Source organism: Phragmites australis, chromosome 2 (genome assembly GCF_958298935.1).
Source record: "Phragmites australis chromosome 2, lpPhrAust1.1, whole genome shotgun sequence".
In the NCBI taxonomy this organism is placed as follows: Eukaryota; Viridiplantae; Streptophyta; class Magnoliopsida; order Poales; family Poaceae; genus Phragmites; species Phragmites australis.
This window is the reverse complement of record NC_084922.1, coordinates 25522399-25540527: the sequence shown is the minus strand read 5'-3', so window position 1 is coordinate 25540527 and position 18129 is coordinate 25522399. Positions and strand designations below refer to the sequence as shown.

General features: G+C 47.9%; 3 protein-coding genes across 4 annotated transcripts in view; 2 read left to right on the top strand and 1 right to left on the bottom strand.

Annotated features, from left to right (window-relative positions):
• LOC133905145 (DENN domain and WD repeat-containing protein SCD1-like) overlaps positions 1–8630 on the top strand; it is a 37449-nt gene extending 28819 nt beyond the window's left edge. For both annotated transcript variants that reach the window (XM_062346867.1, XM_062346875.1), the window contains 8 exons: positions 4004–4068; positions 5461–5584; positions 5691–5872; positions 5977–6048; positions 6129–6289; positions 6398–6436; positions 7364–7572; positions 8173–8630. In XM_062346867.1, the coding sequence (XP_062202851.1) occupies positions 4004–4068; positions 5461–5584; positions 5691–5872; positions 5977–6048; positions 6129–6289; positions 6398–6436; positions 7364–7572; positions 8173–8268 (948 nt within the window). In that variant the 3' untranslated portion in view covers positions 8269–8630. The remainder of the gene's footprint in view (positions 1–4003; positions 4069–5460; positions 5585–5690; positions 5873–5976; positions 6049–6128; positions 6290–6397; positions 6437–7363; positions 7573–8172) is intronic.
• On the bottom strand, positions 8602–12411 carry LOC133905159 (putative transcription factor bHLH041). The gene is made up of 4 exons (XM_062346884.1): positions 12192–12411; positions 11432–12038; positions 9370–9741; positions 8602–9084 (listed from the first exon to the last, which is right to left on the bottom strand). Exons 1-4 carry the CDS (start codon positions 12302–12304, stop codon positions 8959–8961), a joined length of 1218 nt encoding a protein of 405 aa, XP_062202868.1. The 5' UTR covers positions 12305–12411; the 3' UTR covers positions 8602–8958.
• A 3896-nt stretch (positions 12412–16307) lies between these two features.
• Positions 16308–17018, top strand: LOC133904322 (uncharacterized). The gene has a single exon (XM_062345793.1). The coding sequence runs from the start codon at positions 16308–16310 to the stop codon at positions 17016–17018; it is 711 nt and encodes a 236-aa protein (XP_062201777.1).
• The last annotated feature ends 1111 nt before the right edge of the window (positions 17019–18129 follow it).

The window sequence follows — 18129 nt, the reverse complement described above, 5'->3', positions numbered from 1 at the left end:
AAGATGTTTGATGGATTCATCGTGAACCAAACCAAAAAAAACGACCAAAGGAGGTTTAAAAGCATTAATAGCTTGAGGCCGGCTCGACCCCAACCAGCGGGGGAGTCCAGCCAAACAAGGCTGCCAGTGCTTGTACATGAGAATCCACTAACGGTTGGGTGAAAATCTTGGCATAATCATCCAAAGCTTGTTGGCTGATTGCAATATCTCCTCTGATGAGGTCCAGCGATCTCATGACTCGTTTTTTGGCACGATGAGGCTCAGTTTCTATCGGAAATTCCACCCCAACCCCAGCAACACGCCGACTGCGACGTGGAGTAGTGCTGGGAGGGAGTCTTTTTTGTCTTCTTCTTGAAGCAAGAGGCGCTGGGATCAAACCGGAAGTCTTCAAAGCGAGCTGATTTATGAAGTTGTGATGAGCTTGCCGCGGGGAGGATAGCCGAGGAGTCGTCGCTGCAGGAATAGCCAGCTCATCACTTCCGATCGTGCTGGATAACTTGCGACGCCGAACATAAACCCGAAGAGTAGGTGCCCGAGCCTGGACAACCGCCCTAGGAGATGCCTGTTGCGTGGCTTTAGAATTGGAAGAAAAATGGGGCGTTGATTCTGGATCAGGGACAGACACCGGCGTGTCCTGCACCTCACAAGACTCAACCACACAAGACTCAACCTCACAGCAGAGCCCGGCATCAGCGCCAAGGCTTGGCTTGGCGTTGGACAACTTAATCCTCAGACCATGGGAGGGGGGGCTTGAAACGCTATCCAGGAGAGCAACCAAAACGGGCTCATCCACTGGGTGCGGAACATCGCGGGCCCCAGAGGAAGGGGCAGCAAGAGGCCCGCCACCCAGGAAAGCAACCGAATTGGGCTCATCAACTGGAATGTTAGCCACTTCACGGTTAGACTCGACCTCCCGGTCATTAGCAGGGGCAGGCGGTGGAAGCACTCCATGCAAAAGGACCAGGTCATGGCGACCGATAGCAGCCTCCTTAATAAATGTCACGGCTTCCGAAGAGGCTAGCTTCTCATCAGTCGTGGCAACCTTCAAAAGCAGCCGCATGGAGCCCCGAGAAAGCCGCCTGGCCATCAATACGATCCACACGGAACGAGGAGACCAAATTGCATAGGGACTCAGAATTGGAACCTGAGGCAGCATCCACGTGGCGCTCAGCAGTTGGGCGTGACCCCAGCCGTGCATGCACCGAAACACGAGGGCCCTCGCTAGGGACGCCGGCGATGTCTCCGGGCAAAGCCCCCTGCTGACGATGACGCCGGCGTCTGCGCCTACCTTGGTCGATCTCGGCCGGAGGAGAAGGAGGAGGATCATCCATCATTGGCTGGAGGACAGGACTGACCGAGATGTCGATTGGATAGACCAGAAAACGCTTGGTCGGTGGGTCTTCCTCAACAGCGACTGGTGGCTCAGCGATGAGAAGCTCCATGGAGTTTGGGATGAGGCTCAGCTGAGAACACCAAGCCCTCACCCGGAAGGAGAAACGATCACGCATTTCAGTCGTGTCTGGATGAAGATTACAAATCCAGCAGCACTCATTCAGCAGCTGCTCCACAGTCGAGAGCTCCCAAGCATGCTCCGGGATTCCGCGGAGCTCAATATCGACGAGATTCGGCATGACCGTTCCGGTGGACATAGCAAACCTTGACCACCTAGTGAAATGCAGCCGGGACGACGAAAAGACTGGGATAGGCCGCCCCTCGTTGTAGACGAGATCAGCAATAGCTTCATCCGGAAGGATTAGCAAGAAACCCTCAAATCTAGTGCGACAAAGCTCCAAATTGCAGGCACTCAAACTGAAAAAATTTGCAATCTCGGCCACCAGCTCGTTCTCACGAACGACCCGGCCAATCACCACAACGAATAAGGCACGGCGGCACAAATCGTCCTCACGGCGCGTAATGCCGACTGAACGGTTGATGACGCGCCGCGGTCTGGTAGCCGGGTCATTGCAAGCGACTACGGTCGCATCCCCGGCACCAGAGGTCTCAACAGGACTCCTGCCGGCCTTGCTGCTGCGATCAGCGGACGATGGGGGGGTCGGGGCAGAAGGGGCTCGATCAGAATTACACCGTCGGTGGACCCAGCGGCGCGGCCGTCCGCCACGGCTCTCAGTCCCCTCATCCGCGGCCGACACTGCCTTCAGGTGCTCATCCAGACGGGCGGACGAGGCGCACCCCCAACGCCTGGACACCGGCAAGGGCGAAGCAGCCGCCGGGGGCCATACCCCGACATGGAGAGCCTGCCCCAGACCGGGTGCCTAGCTGCCAGCGAGGAAGGGACAGCCCGGATACGAGGACAAACATGGGCCCGATGGCCAGGGGCAGAACACCGGAAACACCTAGTCTTCTGACGACACTCCGCCGCTCGATGATCGCCGCCGAAACAATTGAAACACCTGCCCCGCAAATCCGCAGGGACAGGACGGCAGGAACGCCGCATGGAACGCAGAGACCGACAGCGGCCCCGCTTGCCGATGACCCTGAGCCACCCCTCTTCAGCCGGCTCACGCTCCGGAACCTCGACACGGGGCTCAACGGAACGCACATGCGGAGGGGGTGCGTGAGGGCGCCGGGGCAAAACTTGACGTTGCCGCCAAACCCAACCACCAGCACCGGCGGCTCTGAACGACCTCTGGGCTACGACCGGGAGGGTGGCCCGAGGACTCGGCGCTGCCGCCGTCGGAGGGACAGCCGGGGAAATCGGTGCAGGACACACCGGTTTGGCAGCGAGCAGCACGTCCTTGAAGGACCTCTGAGGCAGGGGAAAAATAGGAGATCCAGAGGAAGCTGGCGACGGCGACACACTAGAATCTCGCCATCGCAGTTCCTTGGAGCGCCCGGAAGGATAGAACGGCTGGGCAAGGGGGGAAAACGGCAGCGACCCATGGGAGGGAGGAGAAACCGCTGACTTGGAGGAGGCGGCCAGTGAGGTGGTCGCCGGGTCCTGGGCGGAGACCGGCGAGTGGCTGGTGTGTGGGCATGGGTCAGCGTGGAGGGGGAGAGGGGGGGAGGCGGGAGGCGAGACGTTTGCCATCACCACGTAGTCATACTGCCTAAATTTAGTTTTGTAAAATGGTTGTTATAGGGTTCGAAATGAGAACGGGCTGGTTACCAGTTAGTTTCCATCAATCAAATTCATGTTTGATTGTTCCTAAAATTAGTAAATTGAACATAGTTTAAAAAAATATGGGCCAGGATGGCTTGTATTCGGCCGGTTACTGCCATGATCTGAATCATGCTTGGTAGTTTAATCTGTATTTGCAGTCTTTATTTTTAAATTATTATTTCCAAAATTTATAGATCTGTCTTTTACAGCCCATGATTTTTGTAAGTTCAAGCAACACTGTGGTTGTTTTTATGTAAGTACTCCCTCCGTTCTGAATTACATATAATTGCACATAGTGCAAAAGACTAAAGTACCCTTCTTGAATGGCTTAATTACAGTAAATACACCATCTCTGACATGCATATATCACATGCATGTCGGGTTTAGGGACAATAAATACCCTTCTAAATACACATCGATCAATTCCATATTTGCGACTAGTGGTTAATGACATTGGAACTATAAATTTGGTTGGAAAGTTATAATTTAGATATCAATGCCATAATGAAAAAAAAGGCCACCTCGAAATTGTAGAATGGCATCTATTTAAGAACAGAACTTGAAAGCCAGAGTGACATCTGTTTGGCAACGTAGGGAGTAGAACTTATTTGGACTTGAGGATTTCGATGGCATCTGCATAATGCTTGTTGTTACCTTCATGCTATCAACTCCAAAGCCTATGTTTATTGTTCATTTGAATTAAACAAAAGTTCTTGTGCAGCTTATCGGTATAGTGTTTGTTGTCTTGCTATATAGTTAATTTGTCATGTTCCAACCATTCCTGTGTTCTAGGACTAATAGCTATGCTGCATTACTATAAGATTTCTTGATCCGTCTTTGGTGTGCACACTGAGTTATTATTTTGTTTTGTACATTTTCCAGGTAAAAATTTGGGATCCAAGTTTGCGTGGTTCTGAACTTCGAGCAACACTTAAAGGGCATACTAGGTAGAATCTGTCATCCAAATTACTTGATTTTAGTGGTTACCTGCACTAAATACTGCACTATAATGATGATCCTAACGCAGTTCAATGTCTTATAAGCTAATTAGAATTTCTCGACTGAGACACAACAAAAATTGAAAGTAACTATCGAATTACCTCTCTTCACTTGTTCAAGAATGTAAATAATTGCAATTATTTGGAGAGATTTATAAATCAATGCAACCTGAACCACCATCTTGTAAATGCACATTTTCAAGATATGCAATTAAATGGGGGTTACATTTAACAATTCCATCCATTATATCGAAATATTATAGGTGTTGTTCTGCCTCTATTATATCAAGCATCGTAGTGTTAATGACTAAAGTTATGTTTATATGGTTCATGGAGTATAATAGCTTGTGTTAACTTTGTATAGATTGCACAAATGATGGATGGATACATTGAGGCCCAATGGACACTATATATAGACATACATGAGGGAAGCCCTAGGACTAGGAGATTACTCTAATACCCTTGCCTATTATACCCTTAACACCCCCTCAAATGCTACGTGAATGCAATAATGCTGCATTTGAAGAGTTGTCACTAAGCATTAGACTTTAAAAAATGATACATCCGAAGTCCGATATCGAAGATGTTACCGATGCGTGCAACTCTTGAACAATGTCGATTTACAAACCGATCTCCTCCACAAGAGGGTACTACCTTCACGACCTGTACTTAAGTAAATACCTCAAGTCTTTACAAACTGTCATTCGACTCTTCAAATATGAATCTTGCTTTGGAGACTTTGATCACGACAAGAATATTGAGATGTTGTCAAATCAAGCCAAAGAGAGAATAGACAGTGAGACTATCATGATGACAACAAAGATGGCCATTGGTCATGACTTGTAGCAAGACGGCTACAAAAGGACTAAAGAGGGCAAAGGCGCATCAACGACGAGATTAGCCAAATAGACGGTACTTGGCCAACCACAAAACCAAAAATAAAAAATAAAATCAGCTGACTTGGCAGAATCTTATGTACTTGTACGGCTAAGACGAACACAAGGAGAATAATTGGACTTGGATGGGCACGGCGGAAAGAGACTAGCAGCAAGGCACACCAACAAATAGTAGTAGAGTACTAATGAATCGTAGGGCAAAGCTGTCAATTTGATTATAAAGTGTTCGCAAGGTGCTCTGTGGTTTCTGGCTGATACATACATAGTGTACCTCTGGGAATTAACTGAGTTGGGATAGATCTTCAAAGAATGTACCCTTTTTGTTGGTCCTAACTGTTCTTGACATATTGTAGATTGTCCAGTTTTTAACTTGGTCAACTGGATATATTCTATCCATATTTGGTCTAGATTAACTACACTAATTCAATTTCTTCAATATTTGCAGGGCAATTCGAGCAATTAGTTCAGATCGTGGTAAAATAGTTTCCGGAGCTGATGATCAGTCTGTCATAGTCTGGGATAAGAAAACTTTTAAGCTTTTGGAAGAACTGAAGGGCCATAAGGCACAGGTGAGGATCTTACAGATAGTTGTATCTTCATTTCAATATCTCCACTGCCACTCCTTAGTAACTACTAAGTAACTACTAAGTATGTTCGTGTGAAACATTGGTATAGGTTAGTTCTGTGCGGATGCTCTCAGGAGAACGTGTACTCACGGCAGCCCATGATGGCACTGTAAAAATGTGGGATGTCCGGACTGATACCTGTGTCGCTACTGTGGGTCGCTGTCAAAGTGCCATTCTCTGTATGGAATATGACGACTCCACTGGAATTCTGGCAGCTGCTGGAAGAGATGTGTATGTTCCTTTTTAACTCCAACACGTTTTTGGATGCTTAAATTTTTCTAAGTTTATTTGAACAACTTGGGTTGCAATTTATTCTGGAAAGTTATGCCCACCAGGGTGGCACATGTCTGGGATATTCGTTCCAGTAAGCAGATGTTCAAGCTTCAGGGGCATACAAAGTGGATAAGGTATTGTCTATGTTGAATTGAACTCCATCTGTGTGTGAGCATGCATGTGTGATTCTGACTTAAATTGTTGTTGATTAAAGATCGATGAGGATGACTGGGGAGACTATAATAACCGGGAGTGATGATTGGACCGCTAGAGTGTGGTCCCTTAACAGGGGAACATGTGATGCTGTGTTAGCATGCCATGCTGGCCCCATACTATGTGTTGAATACTCACCTTCAGATAAAGGAATTATCACTGGTATGTGACCATATCTCATTGTAGGAACAAGCAGTCTGAAATGTGGCTATATATATCCAACATACTCTACATCTTGCATATTGTTCTGATTCTTGATCAACCTTCCAGGTTCCTCTGATGGGCTCATACGATTTTGGGAAAATGAAGGTGAGGTCTTAATGACTGTAAAAATAATACTAGATGCTATAGTGTGTTGACGCTTTTGTGCCTATTTTAGGGAAATTGGTGCTTTTTTATCTTATATCTACGCATCATTGGGATGCTATTTATCCACAGAGTCTAGAGATAGTGAATTGTGTCATAGCAATAGCTTTCATAGTCGCTGAGGATCCAATCTTACCAATAACTACCTATATCTTGATGGATGGAAAATTATATAGGGTTGGAAACAGCTCAACGTCAGTAGCACTGACATTTAGCTCCTGTGAACTGTACCATTGACTTACTAGCAGGTTATTTAGTATTGGTTTGCAATTTATCATCATTGCATTATCCCAATGACTTCATGACATATTACTAGTTTTTGCCATTATCACCAATACATTGTATCGTGGAGCATATATATATTTATGCCTATCTGTGACCAGGGTTGGAGAAAACAGAAAACTGGCCGGTTCCCACCCAGCTCACCTCTTTATTTTGGTTTTTTTTTTTTTTGTGTATTTTGCTTGATTTTGTAAGTACTCAACCAGACATGTTGTTTGAGATAGAATTTGTAGAAACTTCTAAAGAAATTTGGAGAAATATTTAATTTTCATAAATTGGACCGTTAAGGGTCTGGCAAACAGCCAGTTACCGGAAACTGATGGGGGGTATTTTTCAAATCCAAATAGTTTAACCCTGCCTGCGACTACTAATGTTCAATCCTTGCAAGTATCGTCTAATTCGCATGACTATAGGGTGCTCTTTACAACTAACTTATATTTGTTGAATGGCCATCTTATTCTATTATGGTTTATATACAGACTGTCAGTTAGCTGCTGTATATCAAGTATATATATATAAATAAATAAATATAGTTTTACATATGGTGAAGCGATGATTGAAACTCTATTGTTTCATTATCTTTTGTAGGAGGAATAAGATGTGTGAAGAATTTGACACTTCACACAGCATCCGTTCTGTCCATTAGTGCCAATGATCATTGGCTAGGAATTGGTGCTGCTGATAATTCTATGTCTCTTTTCCATCGACCACAAGAAAGATTTGGTGGTTTCTCAAATGCAGCATCAAAAGTTGCAGGATGGCAGCTCTACAGAACTCCCCAGAAAGCTGCTGCAGTGGTATTCATCTCATCTGAACTTCCACACTTTGTTCAGTTCAATCCTTGCCCATATGCATTAATGTATACAGTGCTTCCCCTCTTGGGTACTCCCCTACACCCCCGTCTTTGGCACGATAGCAAAAGCTGCACTGCAGTGTTGAGCCAGGTTGCAGTCATCGATGACCCATTAGATTATAATACACACCTAGTAAAACTGCCTGCTTTTAGAAAGAATGGTCTACACTTGAACCGATCCGTTGAAAATGCTCGTAGGATTTTTCTGTGGACTTATATTGTACTGAATCAATTGTTAACCAAGCATGATTCATGTATACTCGTTATACGATGTTTATGTTTTGGTTAGTTAAATCTACATTTTGTAAGCATCGTTATAAGTCCACAGTATGCTTAAGATCTGAGCTGCTTGATATACTTGTACATTTACGTATGAAGGTAGAAGGCTAGGCATAGCATATTATAGGATCGTGGCTAGCTAAGGTGCACATCCACTCATCATATGAGAAGCCATCATGTTGAAGTCAAAATTGAATTCTTATAATCATGCAATACAGTTGTACATTTCCTCCTTTTGCGATGTCTTAAAATTTCCCCTTTGCAGGTGAGATGTATAGCATCAGACCTGGATAGGAAAAGAATCTGCAGCGGCGGTCGCAATGGTCTTCTTCGGCTTTGGGATGCGACCACAAGTATCTAGTCACACTAGGATATATGTTAATGTAAAGAGATGGCAATTGCCTGCCATGTTGTATGTCATTTTTTCCCTGCCCTTTGTTTTCTTTTCGGTTAGGAATTTCTATGCTCTTTGACGATAAGAAAGGAACTATGTTCGTTCCATCCATTTTTTTTTCCTCATCTCAAAAACTCTGTCCACAAGTGTACATGCTCTTGTGTAAAATTTTGTTTATATTTCCGGGTTGAGATTAGATTACCTATCCTTACCCGGTGAGGCACCCGTCTGGTTCATGAAACCAACATTTTGTAACAACTAAGAGAAGTTTTGTGCCGGTACTAATGCAAATATATGGTGTAATACAACGCCCCTTTCATGTGTGCACATTTCTTCATATGAACTGCTCGTGAGAGCTTAGTTTCCTATGTACAAAATTCCTCCACTAACTTGTGGCAAGCGCCGAGAAGAGCCCAATATGCTACTCACACTAACCATGCATCACACAACGCCTTAACCTCCAAGTGGCATCATCTGCAACCTCTGGGGTCGCAGCCCAGGCAACACAGGGTTCCTAACCGAGCTGATTAGTACGTTTTACCGCTTCAAAGTTCTACAATGGCTGCGAGGCCGAGGTGTCGATGACTGAACCGGTCGCTTCACCAATCGCCACCAACCTGTGCAAGTAGAATACGTAGAACCGATGGCCCGAGGTGCCTAGGCCGCGACCACAAGCGGGGCCTGGGCCGGGGCGGCGCAGGAGGAAGGAGCAGAAGAGGTCGCGTCGTGCACCGCCTTGGTCATCGCCTCGTGGAACGACGCCTCGTTCCAGCAGTCGCCGTCCTGCAGTGATCACAAAGACAGACGTCAGGCGGGCTACTCGTTCCGCGAGGTGCCGTGTGTATGTGCGACGGTACGAGCCCCGTGGCTATATATCCTTGTGACGTTGCAAGTATAGTCCAAGGTTACCTGCTTCAGCTTGGACAATTATGTACTGTGGTTATCCGTTTAGAGATAAGTTTGGACCAACCGACGATTATCCCTTGGTATCAGTCCCGTGGAATTCCTGTTCGTTCTAAACTAGACCTAGCTCGCTCAACTCAGACGTGCCATGGCACTCGGACATACCGTGATCTGCAGCTTGATGTTGGCGATGGCCTTGAGCAGCACTTGCGGCGAGTAGGTGTCGGCGTCGACGGACAGCACGCTCACCCCTCCCATCCACCGGAGGCACTCGAGGACGTGCAGCACCAGGTCCACGATGTCACACTCCACCATCACCATCACCGTCACGTCCACTTGATCGTCCGACGACGGCGCCCTGCTGATCCGAACCTTGGCTCTCCGGTGCGCCGCCGCCGCCGCGGCGCCGCCCTCGCCCTCGCCCTCGCGGGGGACGTGCCTCTCCAGCTTGTCGTTCTTCTCCTCCAGCTCCGACACCTGCGACTCCAGCATCTTCAGGTAGCTCGCCGCGTTGATGAGCACCGTCGTCTTGTCCTTCTGCAATGGACGTACGTGCAAGGTAAGGTGGCGTGTTTAAGCACCAGTACAAGAGTGTTTTTTCTCTAATAAAAGAAAATTTGTTCTACTGGTGAGCATAAATTCTCATGCTATTTTCTTTTGACAACATTAATTTTCAAAAGCATGCACCTTGAGCTTGATTTCCATTGGAATTATTTTGGAAATTGTGTACCCCCTCTACTTTGTTTTCCAAATGCGACCTCATGGGGTGTAGACGACAAATGCAAGCTCAAGCACTGTCATTTTCGTTGCGTCAAAATTGTCATTTTCAATGAAAGGATGTTTCACCTAGTGGCTAATCTCTTTTGCTCGGCTGATTAGGACAATCCAAGTTGATGCTCAATCCAGGCAACAGACAGGTTGTTTCGTGGCAACCACTCGCCACTGTAAAGTAGTGTAAATGATGTGGCTTTGTTTGCCTTTTCAAGAATTCAAGATTTCTCATCAACTTATTTAAGCTTTTATTTTGGACTTTTTGTTCCTGGCGCTTCTTCCTCGGCACCTTGCATATTTGTGGACCACATTAGACGGCAAGATCCTTCCAATCGCCTTCCTCTGCTGATGTATTTCTTGTAAAGAGGAACTGTTGACCAGCCGATACCCAAGACTTCCTAAGTCTTACTTTGCAAGTTGTCAAATATTTAACTATCATAAAAATATTTCAATCTTTTTATATGTGCCAAAAAGCCAAAATATATCATTTTCTAGGAGTACCTAAAGATAACGTTATTATAATAATATTTAAAAAGAATTATTTTTCTAATATAAACTTGAAGTCCCTTAATTTCTAATATTTTCTGTAATCAATTTGGCTGCATGTTCTGATGTAGTACAGATATTTGATTTGCTCACCTTTTATTCGCGATGTTGAATTCTTGTTGTAGGTGCTTGTCGTTTACAAATTTTTAATGTTCACAATATCATAAGTATTCTCATTTGCTAGTATGCCAACTTCTATGAAAGCTTTCACCAGCTCCTGCAATTTATTAATTCACCAATCATGGCATGGCATTGTTTGTCAGGTACTAATTAGCTCCATAAGTGTACTTCCTTTAGGAAGCTTCCATGCATATGGACCTTTTTCAGCTTGTGCACATTTTCTAAGAATCCAATCTTGTGGACACTTCTAACCACCTTCCTTTGTCAATGTCCTTGTCGGGCAACTAAACAACACTATCCTTAAATTGTTCCAAGTCACCTTTGGCAAAAAAAATTTAAAAAAAAAACAGACAACAGGACTTTGCATACCTTTCTTGGCTCTTTTCGACTGTCCAATCGTATATCAACAGACACTATAGATAATATCATTGGTCGAGTCCGATAATAATCTATACAACTTATTTTATTGAGCTAGACTATAATACTAATGGACAAATTTTTACATTGGGCATTAGTGTTTTTTTTTTAGGAAAATACAGAAAGAGAAAATCTTTCCGTGAAATTGATGAGAACCGGTGTCTAGCAGGCTCAGACGCTGGTGTCGTGGATGCAAAAACGCACACTGACCAATTGCGCTAGGCGCGGCTTCTCATTGAGCATTAGAGTTGTATAGCAAACACATTTTATCTATAAATCTAGCGCGGGAAATTAGCTAGTTGTTAATCAACAGTAAAAAGGTTATGAAAATGATGATAATGCAGCCATGGAGATTGGACGAACGGATGCATACCTTGGAACACGGGGGGAGGAGTGACCTCAGCGTCTGGATGTTGTCGTTGAGCTTCTCCCGCCTCTTCCTCTCGGACATCATGTGGTACACCTGGTTGCTGTTGCTGCCCGCTTCCGTTCTTGCCTCCTCCTGCTGCTGCAGGGCCCCGCCGGCGTTGGCCGGCGACGCGGCCTTCTCCGCCGTCGTCACGGCGAGGCTACTGCTCCTCACTTTAACGTCCCCATGGTTTCCCCCGCGCGGCGACGAGGATTCCGAGGAGGAGGGGGACGCCGAGGAGAGGACGGCCATCATAGCCCGCGTGATAGCCGCGTCGTCCCCGCCACCGCAGGCACTGGCGAACGGGTCCTGCGGGGCGGCCAGCGCCGCGAGGTGCGACGGCGAGAAGAAGAAAGGCGAGGAGGAGGTGCCGCCGCTGTCGATGGAGAGGGACCGATTGGACGACAGCGACGACGAAGAGAACATTGGCTCTTGCTGCATCAGGCTGTGGTCGTCCCCGGCCAAGAAGCCACTCGTGTCCATGCCCACCATGTCGCTAGCGGAGCCCGCGAGGTCGACGTCGGCGACGCCGAAGCACGCAGTGTCGCCGGCGAGTAAGCTCGCAGCGCACCTGAGTCCATCAACAATCATAACCAGCCACCAGCAACGGGTCAACAACAGCATGATTAATTGATCAACTCTATCGATCAAATACTCACTATAATACAAATGAACCAAAAATCACCAATGAATCGAAGTAGCAGCGGGGACGTGCGTTACGTACTCGGCGAGTGCTGGCCAGAAGGGGTCATGGAGATCATCTGCGGCGGCGCGGTGGAGGCCGGCGATGTCGTTGGCCTGCAGCTGGAGGTCCAGGTCGCACCACACCTCATCCATGGATTGACCGAGATAGCTAGCCAACAGCACACTCAGAGATGATGAGAGGATGCTAGTTAATGGTGCTTGCGGGCGGCGAGAGTGAGTTGGCGACCAGCGAGGTAAATGAGCTGCTGTTATATACACAGGGGAGGACGAAAGAGGACGACGACGACAACAACGAAAGAGGTGGGAGTTGGTGGGGGTTAAATTAGGGAAGGGTGGAATAGTCGCCGCGGTCAAAGTCGCGGATTGGAGTCGGATCCATGCATGCGCGCGAAGCAACCCAGAAGGCCGGTCAAATTCGATCAACGGTGCGAGATCGATCCAACGGTTGGATCCCGCCGGTCGTCCGTCAGTCCTGCCCCGCATATGTCCAGCCAACGGAATAGCTAGCCGTCATAAACAACAATTAGCATTTACATACATATATACAAACATAAAGCGAAAAAATCTTTAGTACAAATAAGCTAATGGAGTGTAAATATGTAAATAGTAAATACCGTCTATCTTATCTCTATCTAAAAGTCACGGTTGATCTTAATATCCCACCAGTCGATAGGTTGATTTATAGAAAATCCCCATACAACCATAAAATATCACAAAATAATTTCTCTATCGAGAATAGGATGGAATCAACAGTAGCAGGATCACACATACGATAGTCACTGTTTGCGCCTATTTACCATCTTGCACCAAAAATTTCCCTAATAATTCATATGCAATCCATTCGCTTCTATCTGTAGATTTCTTTCTAAATTTTGTTCGGTCTACATCGCTTACATGCCATCGAATGAGTCAGAACAACTTTATTTCATTTTTTTTTTAGTTTGTGGTCGTTGTCGCATGCCCTTGGTATTGGGACTACGACCCGGTTTTGGTATTTCACCCGGAACACAGTCCGGAAAAATCATGGAGGACCGGAGAGACGTTTGTCCTTGCCTTGCCATCCTGATAAATGATATTAGATGAATTTCCACTGTGTGTATTATCCGTTATTTCCAATATATTAAGTAAAAGGGTATTCTAGCTAACGGACTTTGTAAAGATCTAACAACTAGAGCAGCATATTTCCCAAAGTATGGTTGATTGTGCGACTACAGCGACCAGTCTAACGTCCATCCGACTAGTCTCTCTGTACCATCGCTTACACCCACGACCAGTCACACTGGTCGTAGGGCCAGATTTGACGCAACCTGTTTAGAGCGCAATTGCTAATATCCATTCAAGTATTTTTCTTTCCCCAAACGCCAGCACCAGAGGATGAAGTCGTGCACAACGTAATTGGGCATTGTCACATCTTGTAGCATTAAATACGGCGGCACTTGACGGATGGGACGTTGTCAGCAGCCCAACTAGGCAAGTAGACGGGGTCGGCGCTGAAGGGCAATGTCCTATCCCGTAGCATTAAATGCTGCGGAATAGAACTTTGCAGGCTGGGATTGCGGCGCAAGACGGATGGGACGTTGTCAGCAGCCTGACTAGGCAAGTGGACGGGGTTGGCGCAGAAAGGTATTATCCCGTCCTGTAGCATTAAATGATGTGGGATAGAACTTTCCAGGCCGGCACGGTGGCGCACGACGGATGGGACGTCATTAGTAGCCCGACCAAGCAAGTGGATGGAGTCGACACAAAAGGACCTTATCATGTCCTGTGACATTAAAACGCACGGCAACTAGACGCATGGTGCCCTCAAAGCAAGTAGGCACGCCTGGTCCTCCGTAATGATAATTTGGATTAGATATTATGATGAATAGAGTTCTTTCTATTTGGATCCACATGTTAGTGCTCCTCCTCCTTCCTACTATATAAAGGGACGAGGGCCTCGTTCCTAGAGAAGGGGCATGAAACTAGGAAAAAGCATCATCTGTAATCAACTTAGATCCTTCATAACACACACAGGACGTATGGCTATTATCCTCTTAGAGGCCCGAACCTGTATAACTCTTTGTGTCCCCTAGCCCACCAAACACACACACCTGTTTCCTGAAACTCCACCCACGCATCCACTGTCCAGTATACCCCCAGAATCACTGTCAGGGATTTATCCTCGACATTTGGCGCGCCAGGTAGGGGAGCGCGTTTTGTCGTTTCAACAAGTTTGAAAAAAAACTTGACCATGCAGCCCATGGCCGAATCCACAGCAACCGCTAAGTCCCGCTCCGAGGACCCCAGCCACCGCGAGGTGTTAGTTATGGGGTACCACCCGGATGAACCTGTAATGCTTCAGGCATGGGACACCGAGCCGGAGTCCGAGAGCTTCGAGACCTAATGTGAGGTCTACATGGCGGACCATACAGCGGGAGGCATTGAAGGCCCAAACGCCTCAAACGTCGGTGGCGAACCCCTGGTTTTACGCCCATTGGGAAACTAGCATAGTGCTGGATAGGCGGGTGCTTCAAGATAACCCCCACATCCCCAACATTGTCCTGAGGAGCCCCTACATAGAGCATAGTCCACGATGACGTCGTCGCCTAGGCCATCGTACCGCCTAAACGCCGGGGGCTCCCCACCTCGCGACTTATCATCGCTCCACACCCAGTGTCTCGATTATGAAACCATGATGCTGACACAAAACCTGCAGACCCTGCAGATTCTCCTCAGCCACCCACCGGTATCTATACCGGAGGGTTTGCCTGTGGCACCATGGCTGCGTGATCTTGCCCTCTTGGTCAAGACTACCCGGCGCCAGACCATGTCAACATGCACTGTGCCTATCACAAGGGCCGGCGAGGGTCTTGGTCGTCAGGGGTCACAACGAGGCCCACGGTGGAATAGGTCACGTGCTCCCCCAACCACGGGGAGTACTCGCGGACCGCCTCCACGTCAGAACAGCCAACCCTCTGACCTGCATAACTCTCTACGCCAATGTGACCTTCGGGGCGTGATCCAGGGCTAGGTGGCCACTAGAGAGTAGGAGGATAGGGCTCGGCGCGAGCAGGAAAAGGGCAAGTAGCCCTGCTGCATGCCTTCCCCCTGTAGGGAGGCATTAGATAGCTCCACCCCTTCATCGGGACCCCGAGATTGCCGTTTCTCTCCCCAGGCACGCACAGCCGCCCAACAACGAGTGGCTCCCCGTTACAGAACAGGGTGTAATGCCATGTCTATCAGGTTACGTGAAGTGCACTGGCCGAACAAGTTCCGAACGGTCCTAGTCGAGAAGTATGACGGCTCGACCAACCCGGAAGAATTATTGCAGATCTACACCACCATGGTGCAAGCTGAGGGAGGCCATGGACAACTATGTCTCTACTGCCCTGATCGGTTCCGCTTGCTCTTGGCTAATGAACCTCCCCCGCGGTTCGGTTCACTCCTAGGAGGATCTATGCGACCAGTTCGTCGTTAACTTCCACAGGACCTATGCTCGACCAGGGGTGAAGGACAACCTATATCAGATCCAGCGGCGACAATGAGAGTCGTTGCATGACTTCATCCAGCATTTCACTGAACACCGGAATACCATTCTAAGGATCATGGGAGAATCTGTGATCATAGCGTTTAAACAGGGGTCAAAGACCAGAAAATGGTCAAGAAGCTAGCCACCCGGGTAATCCAAAGCACAATCGAGCTCTTCGAGCTCAAGGATAAGTGCACGCAGGCTGCCGAGGCTCGGGAGCGACAGATCGTCACTAGGCCACGACATGCATCCAAACGGCTCGACCCTGCCAAAGGGGTCGACCGGAAGGACAAGAAGAGCAAGCGCAAGACCGGACCTCCTGAAGTCTTGGCGGTCGAACAAATTGGCCTAACACGCTGATGCTGACGCTTCAAAAAGAAAGATGGGGAAAAGGGTCAGGGCTACTGCCCGATCCACCGTACGGACTCCCACGACCAGACCGAATGCAAGGTCGTGCGAGGCATCATCGACCAGGAGCTCGGAGAGCGCAAGTACAAGCATGGCAATGACGATAAGGATAGGGCCGCCCCCGTCCAATCGGCACTGGGGTACCAGTAGGCTGATCATATGGTCCATTGCATCTTCAGAGGCACCGCGACATATTAATCTGATAGGGAATACAAGTCGATGGTCCGGGAGGTGTGGGCTACCACATCAGACCCGAGCCTGCGCCTGAAGTGGTCAGAGGTCCCGCTCACTTTCAGCCAAGCCGACCACCCCACGTGCGTCCAACACCCTAGTCGCTACCCCATCGTGGTCGAACCCACGGTGCAGAATATCCGTCTGGGCCGCGTGCTCGTCGACACCGGAAGCTCGGTCAACCTCCTCTTTGTCGACACACTAGATGCCCTGCATATTTCGAGAAGCTCGTTAAGGCCATCCCCACCTTTCTTCGAGATCACTCCGGGCACTTCGGCCAAGCCACTGGGGCAAATCGAGTTGCCCGTTACCTTCGGCTCTCTGGTAAACTTCAGGACCGAAAGAGTCCTTTTCGATGTGGCTAACTTCGGGACCGCGTATAACACGATCCTAGGCCGACCAGCGATGACCCAGTTTATGGCCATTACCCACTATGCATACCAGGTGATCAAAATCCTTGAGCCAACATGGGCCATCACCATTAATGGCAGCTCCAAGACAGCCCTGCACTACGACAAGAGGAGCCTCGACATGGTCGAGCTGACTCCCGGGTCGCATCCCTTGACCATGGAACCTAGAGGGCGGCCGAAAAAAGTCCATATCGTCGCTAGCCCCGACGATCGGCTCAAAGCAGTGAGTCTGGATGACACCAACCCAACCAAGTCGGTCCAGATAGGGGCCACCCTGGACTCCAAATAGGAACTCACGCTCATCACCTTCCTCCAGGCGAACGTGAATGTCTTTTCATGGAGTCCATCTAATATTCTCAGAGTCCCCAAGGGTGTAATTGAGCACAAGCTGTCTATGCGACCTGACGCACGACCAGTAAGGCAGAAAGCGCATTGGTTCGCAGCTGACCGAAAGGAAGCATTTTGTCACGAGATCGACAAGATCCTCGAAGTAGGCTTCATACGGGACATGCAGTGCCCAGAATGGCTGGTTAACCTAGTCATGGTCCGGAAGCACAATGTTGGGTGGAGAATGTGTGTCGACTTCACCGACCTCAACAAGGCATGCCTGAAGGATCTTTCCCACTTCCCCGAATCAATTAGCTGGTTGACTCAACTACCGGTAGTGATCTATTATGTTCCTTAGATGCATGATCGGGGTACCATCAAATTAGTATGTATAGGGAAGATGAGGAAAAAAAATAGCTTTTGTTACACCCTTGGGGTCTTTTGCTATGTAAAAATATATTTCGGCTTAAAAAGCATCAGTGACGCTTAACAATGGTGTATTCAAATCGTTCTCCGACCACAGCTCAGAAGAAACGTCGAGGCATACATAGACGATGTAGTTGTCAAAAGCAAAACCAAGACAGACCTGATCGCAAATCTCCAAGAAACATTTGACAATCTCTGAAAGTACCGCATAAAGTTGAACTCAGAGAAGTGCACGTTCGGAGTTCCGTCAGGGAAGTTACTCAGATTCCTCATACCTAGTGGGGCATAGAGGCAAACCCTGACAAGATCAGGGCAATCGACCAGATGCGATCCCTGAGCAGGTTAAAAGAGGTTCAGAAGCTAACATGATGCATTGCTGCTCTGAGTAGGTTCATCTCGAGGCTAGGAGAAAGGGGACTGCCACTCTTCAAACTCCTTAAGGAAAATGACCTCTTCTAGTGGGTTTAATCCTTCTTGCACCGGACAATTTGATGAGAACTAACTATCTGGACCTCGTCCAATTAAATCGACTTTGAGTTCTAACTTCTCAACTTCTCATGCATGGGTTTCTTTGAGCTACCTAGTGCTAGAATTTCGCAAGTGTGTATCCAACTATGTCTAGACTGAACTAGGTCAAGTTACAACAC